The sequence below is a fragment of the Thalia democratica genome, chromosome 1 (genome assembly GCF_965202585.1).
Source record: "Thalia democratica chromosome 1, ktThaDemo2.hap1.1, whole genome shotgun sequence".
Classification (NCBI taxonomy): domain Eukaryota; kingdom Metazoa; phylum Chordata; class Thaliacea; order Salpida; family Salpidae; genus Thalia; species Thalia democratica.
Window position 1 is genome coordinate 72395359 of NC_139165.1, and position 12584 is coordinate 72407942.

The 12584-nt window shown below is 28.2% G+C and overlaps 1 protein-coding gene across 1 annotated transcript; it reads right to left on the reverse strand.

Annotated features, from left to right (window-relative positions):
• Nucleotides 1-1126: 1126 nt before the first annotated feature.
• LOC145844256 (electron transfer flavoprotein-ubiquinone oxidoreductase, mitochondrial-like) lies at nt 1127-11801 on the reverse strand. The gene is made up of 12 exons (XM_082951639.1): nt 11607-11801; nt 10490-10642; nt 8226-8384; nt 6806-6897; nt 6642-6746; nt 6185-6334; nt 5741-5884; nt 5340-5523; nt 4843-4971; nt 3601-3783; nt 2444-2665; nt 1127-2157 (listed from the first exon to the last, which is right to left on the reverse strand). The coding sequence occupies exons 1-12, from the start codon at nt 11761-11763 to the stop codon at nt 1988-1990; spliced, it is 1848 nt and encodes a 615-aa protein (XP_082807765.1). The 5' UTR covers nt 11764-11801; the 3' UTR covers nt 1127-1987.
• Between the last annotated feature and the right edge of the window lie 783 nt (nt 11802-12584).

Consider the following 12584-nt stretch of genomic DNA (forward strand, 5'->3'; position numbering starts at 1 on the left):
TGTATAAAAGTAGTCTAAAATTTCAGGTATCTTGTTCAAAATGCAAGGCTTTTTTCAAAATTTCTTAAATTCCAGTTTACTTAGCCTAAACTTTCAAGTTCAAAGTTTTTCCAGGATTTCAGTAAACCTAGTCTTAAGTACATGTATAACACACTTTAGATCTTACTACACAACAGGATCGTAGCTTAAACAAGTCCACAGTAGTTACTTTTATTCAAAAAACTGTTCTTAATATATTAAAAAGTTTTGTTTAAACTGTTTTGCGTTTAATATTGAAAAATTCAAGTGTATAACAGTTTAGTTCAAAATTATTGTTTTGTTAAAACTAAAGCGTTGCAGATTAGTTTAAGCTATACACAACTGATTGTTTTTTTATTATTTATAAAGACATCTAAGTCATTTTAAATATAAATAAACGTGGGCAACGTACAGCCCGCCAAAATAATTTTTGGCAAATACGTATTTCTAGCTTCAGAAAAACTTGTGAAAATAAGAACTTTTTGTATTAAATATTTCTGCATTTTAAAACAAATTGGTGCTTATTAGATTGCAATTAAGTTGAAAGTTAAATTTTAAGAAAAATCTTATTTATTTTCCTATACTTTTTTTAATCACGCAATCTAGCCTACTAAACTTCTCATTAAGCCCGGCTCGTAAAACTTTTTTATGATAAACATGATCCGCCGACTAAAAAAGAAGTCCATTTAATACTTATTATCTATATTTGGACGTATATCCCCACTCTATACAATAATGTTTTCTTTTTTAACTATATTTCGTGTGGTTGTTGGATCTATTTATAAATTAATTACTCAAAATAATTTTGTTCAAAACTAAGTCTACTTTAAAAATATAACAAACCTCTTTATTAAAAAGTTAATATTACAAATTTATTTTTGTTTTGATAATTTACAAGAAAACAATTTTCAGAGTTTTTACTCATAAAATATTTCAGTTATGCAACAAGTTTTAAATCTTGAATGCATTTTTTATCAAAAAACAAATTCAAACAAACTTAAAGTTAAATTTTAAAATCCTACTTTTACAAAACATTTAAAATTAAATTAAATAACTCTATTGTATTTAAAAGAACATAAAAGTAACAACAACATACGTATGCTCAGAACTTTATTCAACGAAATAAGATTATAAAAAATTAAGAATAAACTAATACTCATAAGTCTGGGTTACTTTTTAATATTTATCACCAATTTCAAATTTTACAATAATCTTGCATTAGTGTATTTTTATTAAAAAAAATATATAGTTAAATTTTTTCAATAGTTACAGAACAAATATAACTGTTTTAAGGACTGTGCGCATTACCTAAAATTATTTAAGAATTGTAAAATTAAATGTAACAACTTTTGAATAATTATACTAGTTTAAAAAAAAACTAATTTAAAGCTTTAAATGAATATTACTTGTCAACGATAATAACATTAACTGCTGAAAATATGTTACACAAAATTAGGTGTCTAAAAGTATTGAAAAATTGAAATAATTACTGATTAAATTAAAAATATTTTTTTTAAAACTATCAATTATTACTTACGATTTAAAATTAATCTGTTTGAACTTGTGTATACCAACAACTTTCTTCAAACTATTGCAGTATTTTGTTTAGTCGTTTTGTTTAAAAAAAAAAATTGTACCAAAACTTCTGAAGACACGGTTCTCAAAAGAAGTGACAAATTTACAGGGTATTAAAAAATTTAAATGTTTTGAACCCGAAATGAAAACAACTAAATACTTAAGATATATTAAAAGAATATTTAAAAGTCAAAAAAAAGGGTAAAAGTTTTAATAAAATTTAGAAAACTCAAGCTTACGTTTTCATAAAAGCAACATATTAGAAGATTTCTTTAATATCTTTGAACTCACTTTTTATACCCTTACAAATGAAAAAATCGCAAACCAAGCTTTCTTATCAAATTATCTAAAAAAAAATTAAGTGGTGACCCGGGTAGTTGGTTGCCATGGCAACTTACATGCCGTTGTAGGCTGGACCGCCGCCCCCCTCGGGGCACACCCAGTTGATGTTCTGGGAGGGACACTTGATGTCGCAAGTCTTGCAGTGGACGCAGTTCTGCGCGTTGATCTGCAACCTCACCTCCCCCTCTTCGCCGCCCTCCAACGGCACGTACTCGTAAACACCTTTATTTTTTTGGGTTTTTATTTGGGGGATTTTATGAAGTCATTTGTAAAAGCTGGGGTTATTAAAAACACCTTTACTTTTTTTAAAATATTAATCTAAGAAGGGTTTGTAAAGCTGTTCAAATTTTACATAGAAAACTTTAAAAAAAACTTTGCAAGCAAGAATAATATAACATGACTACAAATAACACGATGAAAACTTTTACTAAAAAAAAATTTTTTACTTAAACTTTTAAAAACTGATATACAAAAAAGTCATCAATTCATAAACAACGCGAACTCGTACCTGCTGGGCAGAACCTCTGCTCGGGTCCGTCGAAAATCTTGTAGTTCCTCTCAACCGGCACGCTGTCGTTGAAAAGGGTCAAGTGGGCGGGCTGGTCGTGATCGTGGTTGGTGCCCGACAGCGCGACGGACGACAGCAGGTCGAAGGAAACCTCGTTGTCGGGCTTCGGGTAGTCGATCTGCTTGGATTCCGACGCCGGCTTCAAATACTCGTGATCTCTCTCTGGAAGGTGATTGTTTTTATGTGTTTGATAAACTGATCAAAATAAGCTGTTCTGTCAATAGCACTTTTGCTATTAATTTTGCTAATAACGGATTTGTTTGAATTAATGTAATTTTTAAACACTTTTAGTGAAAGTTGATAATGAAAATTTTTAACACTCGTGATCTTTCTCTCTTGGTTGTTAGTTTATTTGTAATGAATCAATGAGAATTTAAAGTTTTTTCGGCGAAATATTTCGTTTCGTATTTATAGTAGTATTTTTAATAAATTTGTTAAAACGATTTACTGTTTATTTATGTGAATTAGTATTTATTCTAAAGCTGCTGTATTGAATGTTTAAAATAAAATTCGAAAAAAAAACAAAAGTTGTTTTAAATTTGAAAAAAAATACTAATAGGTGTTTTAAAAAAATTAGTAACTTTCATTAAAAAATAATTAGTTTAAATGCTTTATTTAATCAGTTTTGCTTACCACATTTAAATACTTTTAGCAAAAATACATATCAAAAAAACGACATATATATTTTAAATAAAGCTGTTGTCTTATAAAATACTTACAATTGTAAACACAATTTTAAGTAAAAGTAACTTAAAAATACAAAAATACCACTTACAAACAAACTTGTAAACAAAACTAATTTTTACACCGGCAATGTTAATGATTAATCAAGTAATGAGTAGTAATACACAATAACACGTGTGATTTTTTTCCGAAGAAAAAATTGTTCATAACACATAAAAACACCTGATATAACTACAGTTCAGTCTTTAATCGAATAAAAGTTTATCGAGTAAAAAAAAACATTGTAGGTTTAACTGAAAAGAAATGGCTATTTCGTTGAATGAAGTTAGTTTAATGATAACTTTAATTGAACTGCTTTATTGGTTTTAAATCCTTTCTATATAAACCATTCTAACAAAACAGCACAAACTAACTTTTGGGCTTGAAAGTCCACGGTTCCTTGCCGCGCAACAGTATGTAGAACAGTCCAGTGTAAGCGAGTCCTCCGTACAAACCCAGCCATGTGTGAAAGGAAGGTCGGACGTTACGGACGCTGTGAAGTTCGCTCCACACCCAACTCGACTTCAGCGATGTCTCGTATTCTTCTACCAGCATGCCTTTCAAGTGTATAAGTATTAAAATCAATTGAAATAGCTAGTTTCGGAAAACTATTATGAAAAGGCGTAAATTTAGATGTCCTTTGTCTTTTAAACTTTGAGCATAAAAGAGAGTATTAAAAGTTTTGGTCTATTATACCACATTTTATTTTTCTTCATGGTTATTATAGCGTAAAGGGTATAAAATATTTTCACCTAAAATATTTGTTTATTCTTTGAGTAATCTACAAAAAACACATTTTTACTAAATTCATAGAATTGCAAAAACTTATTAAAAACTTTATTGAGTATAGAAAGTATAACTTGATAAAAATTTTAAAAGACTTTGATCAAAAAAGGACTAAATCAAAATTTTTGTTAATTTTCAGAGAAGTTTTAAAAAAGTTAATGCTTTTCTATAATAATGATAAAAAAAATAAACAAGTTAATATTTATCATAATTTAATTGAACTTTTTAAAACTGTAAATTCTAATATGTCTTATTAACGTACATAGTAGAGTTGGGCAACATTTTTGGTCTGCAGCAAGACTTGACAAAAACTTTTTTGAGGTTCAGACTTGTTCAAAAACGTCTAAGCACACATGTAAATTTTAAATGTAAAACTATAAAAATAAAGAAACACTCTATAAAAGTAAAAGAGAATTGAATAACCATTTAAGAAGAACTTATCTAACTAAAACTGTATTAGAAGCACATTTTAAGCTACAAAAAATTATGATTTTGTATGTTTCTTAACAAATCGTTTTTAACCTAAAAATACGTTGCGGATCATACATTACCCATCTCTAGCCTATGGTATTATTTCAAAATTCCTACGAATAAAATCTTAAATTTTTTAGTGTTTTTAATGAAGATGATAGTGCACTACTTCAACAATTGTCTGAGCATCAATTAATTCAAAGTAATTTTAAATAAACTTCTAAACAACACAATGACGGTGTTTTTCTTCCAACTTGTCGTGTGTGCATTAAAAATAAACTTTGTGAACAGCAAAAAAGGTTAATTTAAACTATTTTCAAAACACTTATTACTTGAAACAGCTTATAACTTTTTACTACCTTCAGTTTCGCTTTCTCTGCTTTCATCGGTGATGGCCTCATACACGCTTTCAGCGCAAACCATTCCACTCTTCATGGCGGTATGGGTTCCTTTGATCTTGGGCACGTTCATGAAACCAGCGCTGCAACCTGAAAATAAATTATAATAATCATAATTAACACTAAGGATATGATTTTATATGCTTTCTTTATATTTTCTAAGTGATTCAACCACACAACTCTCAAATAATTAAATGCTGGTAATTGTTTAAATTATATTTACTTTTTAAACAAAACGGTTAAAACTCGTAGTTTAGAACGTCTATATTTAAAACACTTACCTCGTAAGACTAAATATTTATTTCTAAAATCAACTAAAACAGGTTCTATTCAGAGGCGTTAACTTTCTTGTCAAAAAAGTAAAAACCATTCAACCAAACACCAGCGTTTAATCGCTTACAAATATATTCTATTTGCAGATCCAAATAAAACAAACAAATTTAATTTCAAGTCCTCACCGATGATGCACCCGCCGGGGAAGGCGAGCTTGGGTATGTTCTGAATCCCTCCCTCGTTCAGCGCTCTCGCCCCGTACCCGATCCGCTCGCCCCCTTCGAACAGCGGCCTCACCGACGGGTGCTGCTTGAACCTCTGGAACTCCTTGAACGGGCTGATGTACGGGTTGGAGTAATCCAGCGCCGTCTGCGGTTGACATGGTTGTTAGTTAATGCAGCTTGGTTTTTTGTTTGCTTAATTTGATACTATTTTGTTGCAAAGTTTTTTTTCATGCACTTTACATAAATACTCAGGAAATATCAAACAACATGGTAAGTAAGAAGTGCCCATGGCTAAAAAATTTAATAAAATCGCGATTATTTTATTATACACATTATTATATTATACACAATTAAACACTCACAACGAAGCCGGCAGCCACAAGAGGTTCTCCCTCGTCGAGATGGTAGATGAAGGAGCCACCGTAAGTATTTCTGTCCAGCGGCCACCCTACCGTGTGGTCTATCTGACCCGGGTTCCATTTAGACTCGTCAACACTCCACAGTTCCTGATGTTGTTAGTTGAAAATTGATAAAAAAAAAAGTTATCATTTATGGCAGTTTGCAAACTACTAAATAAAACTAGTTTTAGATGAACGTTGGCAATATTTAAGATTACAATAGAATAGGTTTAATTTCATGTCGTATGAAATTAAAAAACTTTAAAAATATTGTGGTGCACACTAACGACCAATCAGCTAGTACTTTGATTAAAAAAGTATAGGAAGTAAAAAAAAACTTAACGTTCGGTATTTCAAAATTACAATAAAAAAAATTAACTATAGCTAGCTATAAAATACACCACTGACCTTAATTCCGAGTGCGTACGTTTGAGGCAAGCAATTGTCTCTCAACCCGAACTTTTCATTGCTGTACAAACCTTTGGCCAGCGCGCCGTGGCACCCTTCAGAAAATATGGTCATTTTCGCGTGAAACTCCATACCACGTTCGAATGAGTCCTATAAAGTATCAATTAGGATTTTTTTAACAATAAAAGATCAGCATAAATTTAAGTGCACAAATGATACACATTATGAAAATTATGTGTAGATAACTGAAAAAAGATAATATTACAACCAGAAGAGCTGTTTGTTTATTTCAAGCATTTTATACCAGTTGTATTGTTTATTGCAAACAAATGTTACTACAAATGAAGTTTTAAATAAGTAATTTTCTTATGTAAAGTTTAAGTAATTGTCTAAGTAATTTAAAAATACTACAAATATATTTTTTACATTAAACTAAAAGAGTCATAGTAAATAAAACCTTTGGAGAACCGTCTTTGTGAATTCCAACATCATGAGTGGCAATTCCCTTCACACTGCCGTCTTCATGATACAACACTTCGGTGCACGCAAATCCCGGGTAGATCTACAAACACAATAATTAAAAAAAACATGACAATTAAATGTTTTTAATAATAAAACTACCTCAACTTCCAGCTCTTCTGCCTGTTCTCCGAGCCACTTGACAAAGTTTCCCAGTCTCACGATGTAGTTTCCTTCGTTGTGCATCGGAAAACCTTACAAATTTATGTTAAATTTGTAACTGCGGTTTTGCCAAAATTGAAAATGGTAGATTGTAAAGATATATAAGCTTATGTTGACTTAGATAAGATGGGTAAAGGTATAGTGGGTTAAGGCACCGAGTTTTTAGTCTTTATTTTTACATAAATAACTAAGGTACCAGTTTTACTTTACTGTTTGTTAAAATTCAAAACAATCTTTTATATATAGGAGATCAAACTTTGAGAGTTTGATTGTTTTCCTTTAAAAGTGCAAACTAAAAAGGTGATGGAACACTACTTCTCTAAAAATCTAACCTCCTAAAATCTTTGTGGAACTTTTCAAAACTTTCTCAGTTTAATATTTATAACATTTATAAAAATTTGTTTGATGGATTTTTTTTTAAACTAAACAAAAGATTTTTTTTTGTTGTAATATTTTTTAATTTCCGATATAAAAAAAATCTAACTACTACACCTCCTTAAATGTGAGGTCTTAAAAAATATGATGAAAAATATAATAGATTCTTTCTTAAGTTTTAAGTTTTCAAGGAGATTGACTGGTTTGTATAAGAAACTTTGTAAAAAATATTGGACCTTTTGCACTTAACTTCTAAACAGAAAACCTGTGTTTTACATATATAAAGTAGTAAAACTTAGTCTAAGATTAACATCAATGTGCTTTTAAAATAGAGTTACCTATCGATGTGCTCTATAGTGTAAATGATTTTTTTATTAAAACCAGTAAAGGAGGTCTATAATTTTCACGAAATATTAAAAACAAACTGTTTGTAAGTTATACTTCACTTAATTTCTAGATTTTAGTTAAGTTTCTTCTTAATTTGTTTTACTTCATAAGTTTAAAAAACATTTTTAATTGTAAAAACATAAAAGTAAACCGTTTTTAGCTTAAAAAGAATACATTTAATTTTTTAATACTACGTTGATTATAAATTAAGTGTAGATTTTTTTGTAATTAACTAACAAAAATTAAGTTGTTTTTGTTGACAATCAGCGCATTAATTTTAAAGAACAAGCTGTAAATGGCATTTAAAAAAATCATAATAAAATTTTGTAAAAAATGTGTACTAATTATCATTCAAACTATAATAAAATTAACACTATAATTTACTTTTGATGATATTTTATGAAAAAATCTATTTTTTATTACTTTAGTATTCATAAGTACATAACAACAAAAAAGTTTCACAAGCAAACTAGTTAACAGTTAGAATTGTATGTGTTTTCTCTTTACACTTCAACAAAAATTTTATTTTACTTATATTTTTTTATACACAAAGTTTATATTTACAAAAGTACATTTGAAAAATTAATTATTTAAAAACCTTTCAGAATGGGAATAGGTATTCTCATTTTTTCGGTGAGTAGAGCGAAATTGTCATGTTTTACTGGTGTTTTAAGAGGTGAATCTCTATCTTTCCAGTCTGGAATCAACTCATTCAAAGCTCTTGGTTCAAGACATGCTCCAGATAATGTGTGAGTACCTAAAAAAACATATTTTACATCCTTGTAAAAGTAAGACTTACTACATAATTGTTTCTGATGCTTCTAAAATTTATACTGATTTACATAATTAATAACAAAATAGATACAGTCTGCATAGCTAAGCTATTTTTAACTAGTGATGTACCGGACTCACTATCCGGGTCCGGATCCGGCCGGATATTGCCATTTTTGTCTGATATCCGGATCCGGCCGGAGCTCGATTTTAAAAAAGATCCGGATCCGATTTCGGCCGGACCTTGATTTTAAAAAAGGTTTCAGCCGGATCCTAACAGAGATACGGCCGATTCATATCTAGTTAGTAAAAAAGGGCATACAGAAAAGTATTTTATCAAAAACAAACTTTTAATATTTCGTTGAAAAGATTGAAATGTGTTTAAAATATAGTGTGATTAATTTAATTAAATTAAGATTTTTTACTAGATTTTAAACTTATTTTCATGACTTGTACAAAAGACAAAATTTAAAATATAGAAATTAAAATTAATGCATACATTTAATATTATTATTCACAGTGTTCATTTTTATCTAAGCTTATTATTAATTATGTCATTTGTGTTTGGTTATTTTACTGTTAGCTCAGAAGATGATGCTATTGCTGTTTGCACAATTTGCACCAACAAAATCAAAAGGGGTAATAATCTTAAAAGATATAGTATTACTCCTTTACATAGACATTTATCTGCTAAGCACAATGTGACTTACACAGCAGCGAAAAAAACTTCAGCAGAAAAGGTAGGAAGCAGCACTGGTTCGCCTTCAGCTCCAAAAAAAAATAAAGCTCGCTGCTATGTAGCAATCAACCATGAATGATTTTAAAAACTTCAAGCCTTGAAGCAAAGATGATCCAAAAACAATTAGGGTTAATGAGAAAATCATCAATATGATTGCTATTGAAAACAAGCCGTTTTCAATAGTAAATGATAAAGGGTTCATTGAACGGATCCGGTCGGATATTGCCATTTTTGTCTGATATCCGGATCCAGCCGGATCTTGATATGAAAAAAAAAAACCGGATCCGGTTCCAGCCGAAACTCAATTTAAAAAAAAATCCGGATCCAGTTCCAGCCAGATTCTAACTTAAAAAAACTATCCGGATCCGGCCGGATCCTAATTTGAAAAAACAGTCCAGGTCCGGCCGGACTCAAAATTGTGGTTCCGGTACATCGCTATTTTTAACCAATACAAAAATTGCACTAGACTAAAAATATAACAACAGACTTTGACCCTGGTTTCATTCTTATAACTTGAAATTAGAACTTTTAGCAGAGTCCAGTCTTGTGCTAAACTCATTTTAAAAATTTATATTTAAGAAAACAATAGTATTAGGCTTAGCTAATGAAACTACTTTTGAAAGGTAGTTTAGTTTTTGCTAGTAGTTTTTAGATGCAGCTTAGGTTTGATTTGATTTAAAAATATTTATGCTTTTTTGTCATAGTAAATTTTTACTAATACGTAAAGATGGTTGTAATGAACTCAATTAATTTTAAACCTTTAGAAAAAAATAAAATAAATAAAGTCACTGCTGAACTAAAACTAATACTCTTTGTGTCTTTAAAACCTTAACTCAATAAAAAGTTAACTGGATTAAATTTATTGCTAGTTCTATTAGTAAATAGAATATAGTGTTATTTTTGCTATAATAATATATATGTTTTTAATTTCCGAAAAAGTTAAACTTTAAGGACAATACGCTTCCCAATATACAGTAAATTTTAAACATGTTAATAATAATTCTAGGTATTTTTCAAAGTACAAACTAATAATTTTTTTTTTATCATTAATTTTACAGTAAGAAACTGTTGACATAGTGTTTATCAAAAATCTTTACAAAAATTTGTTTCTATGAAAAAACATAAGTAGAGTTAAAAATAATAATAGTGTTTTTTGACTTTCAATATAAATTTAAAGAATAAAAAATATTTTAATAAATATTTACCAAACATTTAAATTACTCTGTAAAAACCAGGTAATCATAATCTCAACAATTGGTGAAAATAAACTAAAAATTTAAACATTTACAATCAACCCTAAAAATTTTTAACATAATAAAATATGCTAAAAACACAGAAGTTTTATTACTTACCTATATCAGGTGCTTTTTCAAACAAGCACACTCTGAGCTCCCTGTCTTGTTCAATAGCAAGCTGCTTGAGCCTGATGGCACAAGACAAGCCGGCAGGTCCTCCACCGACAATCACGACATCAGCCTCATCCTCATATCTTTCCATGTCAACATCTGTATAAAAATATTTTAATTGACAAACCTTCAGCCTTCAGATAATTGAAAAAAATTAATTGTTGAGATAAGATTTTTGAAACATTTAAGAGGAATATCTTCTTTAAGTTTTTATTAGCACAATTTTAATTAAAAACTTTCATTAACTATTTTTGAAATAAATCAAATAAGTTAAAGACAAGCTAGAAAAGCAGATAAATTTTATCTTTAGCATTTTCTAAGGAAAGTACAACTTTTTTTTAAACTAAATTAACAGAAGTTATATTTAAATAACATAAATGAACATTAAAGCTTAAAGTGTTAAAACTGACTTTACAAGTTTGAGTTGAGTTAAAAATGAGTTAAGTTCTACTGTACTTACTTTCATTTATTTATGAACAATAATATTTGTTCAAGAAATTGAAAAAAACTTGAAATATGTTAAACTTAGATGTATTAAATCAACTTTTTTTTATGAATTAACAAAAACTTTATCAGTATTAATTTATATATATAAAGCCCTTAAGGTGGGCTCAGTGTGAAAGATTTGATTTATCAAGTTAAATAACTTAACTCTAATTATATATATATATATATATATGTATATAATTAAAATTTATAAACTAATACATCCCTAAAAATTGTATTGTAATATTAAAATTAGAAGGATTGACATAAAACAATCATTAATGAATGCAAGTTGAAAAACATTCATATGTATCTTTAAAACTAATAGAATGCTGTTTATAAAAAGCTCTAATCTTTTGTGTTACTAGGTTGTACTCTGAAACAAAAAACTACTAAACATTTTGGTAGATATGTTTTTTTGATTATAAATATATGATAAAAAATACATGTGCCAAAAGAGCTAACTTGTAACTAAAACAGAATCTTTAAATAGCTGATAAACCTTTTTTGTGTATCTAAATGTTAAGTGCTTTAAAAAAACACTTATAGGTTATTATATTAAATCATATTAACTCACCATTCCATCTTTCATCTTTGCTTCTTGGAACTATACTGTGATGGGTTGTTATTTTAGGAGCTTCAGTGGAAAAATTTTTACCAGCAGAAATACTTTTAAAACTATTTTTAATGCATGTGCAGAGTGTTTTGTTGTATCTCATTAAAGAACCTTTCATGTTTTACTGTTGAAAGGCACAGTGACCTAACTACACAAGTACCTGCAATATTGTAATGATATATAGTAATATGAATTTAAAGTTCATTAGAAAAATTTTTTGAAAAATTATTTTTTTATAACACATTTAAAAATTCTAAATTTAACTTTAAATATGTACATAAAAAGCAATATTATGTAAAGAAATAAAAAACAATTATGATAAGAAATAAATTAATTCTATCTGTAATATAGAACAAATAACCCTATGTTTATTATACAAAACATTTTTATTCTAAAATAGGCTTATGATTGTTGGTTTTTACTATGTAACACAGAAAATCACATTAACTTATCAATTAATTTAACAAAAATTTTATTTGTTCAAGTGTTTTATTAGGAAAAAAATACTACTATAAATGATGCTAAATGGTTGAAAAAACAGATGTTTATACAGAAAAAGGTTTATAATGTAAATTGGTAAAGTTGTTGAGGAAGTTTTGAAGTTCATACTTCATTCTCCTTGGTCATATTTAAAAATAAACATTTTGACAAAATTCAAGTCCAGTTTTAACAAAATGAATAAAAAATTTCATGGACATTTAACATTTTAAATTCTAAAAATTCTCAAAATTCATACAATACTAAAGTCATTATTATATTTAGTTTATAAATAGTTCTAGATTCTAATACTTCTCATATGTATTGAAGAATTTTAACAGTTTAACTACTTCATTTTGTAACAATTATGTTGGTTAACAATTAAATCTTATTTTAACTTATTTTAAATTTAAAAATATTTCTAACCTAAGAACTTTTTATATTTTTCACACACAAATAATT

Excerpts from the sequence above, each read along its gene's own strand:
- LOC145844256 (XM_082951639.1), bottom strand. The coding sequence starts at position 11,763 with ATGAAAGGTTCTTTAATGAGATACAACAAAACACTCTGCACATGCATT. Across the intron at positions 6,898-8,225 it reads ACCTATTCCCATTCTGAAAG|GTTTTCCGATGCACAACGAA; the intron begins GTTTTTAAATAA and ends TAAATTTGTAAG. Across the intron at positions 2,158-2,443 it reads GCAGAGGTTCTGCCCAGCAG|GTGTTTACGAGTACGTGCCG; the intron begins GTACGAGTTCGC and ends AAAAAAATAAAG.